This window comes from Lolium rigidum, chromosome 7 (assembly GCF_022539505.1).
Source record: "Lolium rigidum isolate FL_2022 chromosome 7, APGP_CSIRO_Lrig_0.1, whole genome shotgun sequence".
Classification (NCBI taxonomy): domain Eukaryota; kingdom Viridiplantae; phylum Streptophyta; class Magnoliopsida; order Poales; family Poaceae; genus Lolium; species Lolium rigidum.
In genome coordinates, this window is record NC_061514.1 from 360,234,821 (window position 1) to 360,238,048 (window position 3,228).

At 59.0% G+C, this 3,228-nt stretch overlaps 1 protein-coding gene across 1 annotated transcript; it reads left to right on the top strand.

Moving 5' to 3' along the window:
* Positions 1-596: 596 nt before the first annotated feature.
* LOC124678334 (U-box domain-containing protein 13-like) lies at positions 597-2,655 on the top strand. Its single transcript, XM_047214235.1, has 2 exons — positions 597-2,254; positions 2,356-2,655. Exons 1-2 carry the CDS (start codon positions 597-599, stop codon positions 2,462-2,464), a joined length of 1,767 nt encoding a protein of 588 aa, XP_047070191.1. The 3' UTR covers positions 2,465-2,655.
* The last annotated feature ends 573 nt before the right edge of the window (positions 2,656-3,228 follow it).

Here is a 3,228-nt window from a genome sequence, read left to right on the forward strand (position 1 = left end):
GAGAGATGTCATAAGATCCTAGTTCCCCATGAAATGGCCTTGGTAGTTGCTAGCTGGGACTGCTGGTTTGTGTCTCCACCGCACAGTCGTTTTCGGACGCGTAGCATTTCTGGGCATGTCACGCGATCCTAGTTGGTAGCACCGGGCAGGTCTGCAACTATTCCATTCCCTCGATCCTCCTGCCCTTCTTCTCCGCAGCAACGCACCAATCCCCAGACTCCTTCGTCCTCGCTTCTCCCTCCCTCATCACGCGCACAGACGCATTTTCCCATAGACCGACACCGACTGCATCAACCAACACAACAGTGGTGCTCGTGCTGCGCCCACGTCCGCATCCGAGGGACCCATCACCGGCCCCGCCTCCGCCTCCATAACTCCATTAACTGCCGAAGCCGAGCTTGGCATCAAGGCGCAACAGCCATCGCCAGTTCACCACCCTGCACTTACAGTTATCACACTCCCCCGCCGTCCCCGCATACCACTACTAGTAATACCTCCACCCTTGTTCCTTTCTTGCTTTGCTCGATGCAACGGCAGGAATGGTAACACTGCCCTGTTTGTTTGTAAGCTGAGCTGAGCTGAGCTCGGTAGGGAGAATGGGTGAACTGGCGGCACCGGCGGCAGCGGGGAGCCAAGAAGCGGAGCAGGATGAGCAAGCGAGGCTCGCGGCGGCACTTGACGCCATAAACTCATTGATCTCCGCTTCCTTCTCCGCCTCCCTCTTCCCGCTCAAGTGGCAGCTCATCAGGGACAGGCTCAACCGGCTCCACGGCGGCCTCGCGGACATCACCATCATCGCGCCCGACGACGGCGGGGAGAGGCACGAGGCGTTCGACGGCCTGCTGCGCGACGTCGCGGACGCGGTGAGGGAGGCGCGGGAGCTGGTGCCGCGGAGCCAGGGGAAGCACTACGGCGGCGGCAAGCTGCGGCTGCGGAGCGACCTCGACGTCGTGGCGTCCACGCTCGACGCGCACGTGGCGCGGCTCGACGAGGTGTGCGCGTCGGGGTCGCTGACGCGCGCGCGGGCGCTCGTGGTGCCGCGCCCGTGCGCCGGCGCCAGCCGCGACGACGTGCGGTTCTACGTGCGCGACCTCTTCGCCAGGCTCAGGGTGGGCAGCGCGGAGATGCGGAGGGAGGCCGCCGCCGCGCTCAACGAGGTCCTGCGCGACGACGAGAAGTGCGTGCGGGTCGTCGTGTCCGACGTCGCCGACGGGATCAGCCTTCTCGTCGGGCTGCTCGAGTGCCAAGACGCGCGCGTCCAAGAAGAGGCCCTGGATGCCGTGTCGATGATCGCCGGGTTCGACGCTTACAAGGGCGACCTTGTGGTCGGCGGAGTCATCGCACCGGTGATCCGGGTTCTTGACACTGGCGCCGGCCCGTCAGCGAAGGGGCGAGCCGCGCGGGTGCTCAGCAAGCTCACGGAGAACGCCGACAACGCGTGGGCCGTCGCCGCGCACGGCGGCGTCACCGCATTGGTCAACGTCTGCTCTGACCGCCGCGCCAGCGGCGGCGAGGTCGTGTGCGCCGCGTGCCGGGTGCTGAGGAGCCTTGTGGGCGTGGACGAGATCAGGAAGTACATGGTGGCCGATGCCGGGGCGGTGCCGGTGCTCGTGTCGCTCCTGCAAGGCCCCGCGGACGACGCGGCGCAAATCCAGGCAATCGAGCTCCTCGCGGCGATCGCCTCCGGCGACAGCTCGTCCAGGGAGGTCGTGCTCCAAGAAGGCGCCATCGAGTCCCTCGTCCGCGCGCTCGACCCGGGCATCCCGCGCTCCTCGAAGGCACGGGAGGTGGCGCTTCGAGCCATCGACGCGATCTGCTTCTCGTCGCCAGACTCGATCGACCGGCTCGTCGGCGCCGTTTTCCTCAACCGCGTCCTCTTCTTCCTCCGCAACGGCGACAGCACGCTGCAGCATTGCGCCCTAAAGTCGGCGCACCGCCTGTGCCACGTGTCGGAGGAGACCAAGAAGGCGATGGGCGACGCCGGGTTCATGCCGGAGCTGGTGGGCATCGTGCAGGCGGCCAAATCCCTGGAGACGAGGGAGATGGCGGCGGAGGCGCTCTGCGCCATGATGTCCGTGCACCGCAACCGGAAGCGTTTCGTCCAGGACGAGCGCAACGTGGCGCAGGTACTTCAGCTGCTGGGCCCCGACGAGGAGAAACCCTCGCCGGCGAAGCGGTTCTTGCTGTCGACGCTGGTGCACCTGACCGACAGCAGCTCCGGCCGGAGGAAGATCATGTCATCGGAGCATGTCAGGTAACAATCTTCCGATACGATGATGCGTTCTCCCTAAAATTCTCAACATTTTGAATATATAGACGTTAACAATATTTGTTTGAAATTTATCTGAATTTTAGAAATCTCGAGAAGCTCGCAGAGACGAATGTGATGGACGCCAAGAAGATCGTGAAGAAGCTTGGCGGGAGCAAGCTGAAGAACATGTTCCATGGCATTTGGAGCCTGTGACCAAGAAAGATTTTTTATTAGTACTGTCTGTATTGCTAGCTAACACATATATGTTCACTCCACATTTTGTTACTGTGAATGAACGAATATCACTGTGGTATGTTGCTCCGGACACAGCACATGCCCCATACGCACGGGCACTCTCCTCTGTATATTTCCATCTCTGTCAAATAAAGGTATAATCAACGCCATTCCACGATGTATTTCTACTCAGCGATGAGGGGCAGAGTTTGGTTGCTCGCACCTTTTTTGTTCTCTTGGGAACTTGGTTCTGGAAAGCTGTGCGAGGTAATACAATTTGTGTTTCGGCTAATCGATCATCTTTTGGTTACATGCCGTTTCCTGACAGAGTTACCTCTTCGGCTATGTGGTGACCTTACAAAGAAAGAATATTGCATACAATCTGTTAAAACAGAATTGCAATTCAGGCAATGGCGAATATCATTAGGTAGCAGCAGTAGCAGTAGTAGTAGTAGTAGCAACAGCAGTAGCAGTAGTTGCTTCCACCCCACAGTAGATATCACATCAATTTTTATCATGCGTAGTTGCTTCCAAAATATACATCATGATCATAACTATCGTCAGCACTACAACAAGCGCCACCACAATCACCCCATGCAAGTCGGTTCCTCACATGTAATCCGTCAAGAAGACGGTAAACCGGTTCATCCTACTCACCAGGCTCATCGCAAGATACCTGGTGGCTTGTGCCTTGTGCTCCATGAGGTGGCTGAGAGCATGATGGGTCGCAATCAGAGAGATGA

What these genes read in the sequence shown, in the direction of transcription:
- LOC124678334 (XM_047214235.1), top strand. Translation starts at nt 597, where the DNA reads ATGGGTGAACTGGCGGCACCGGCGGCAGCGGGGAGCCAAGAAGCGGAG. An exon ending in ATGTCATCGGAGCATGTCAG is followed by an intron (nt 2,255 to 2,355) that starts GTAACAATCTTC and finishes TCTGAATTTTAG; the next exon opens with AAATCTCGAGAAGCTCGCAG.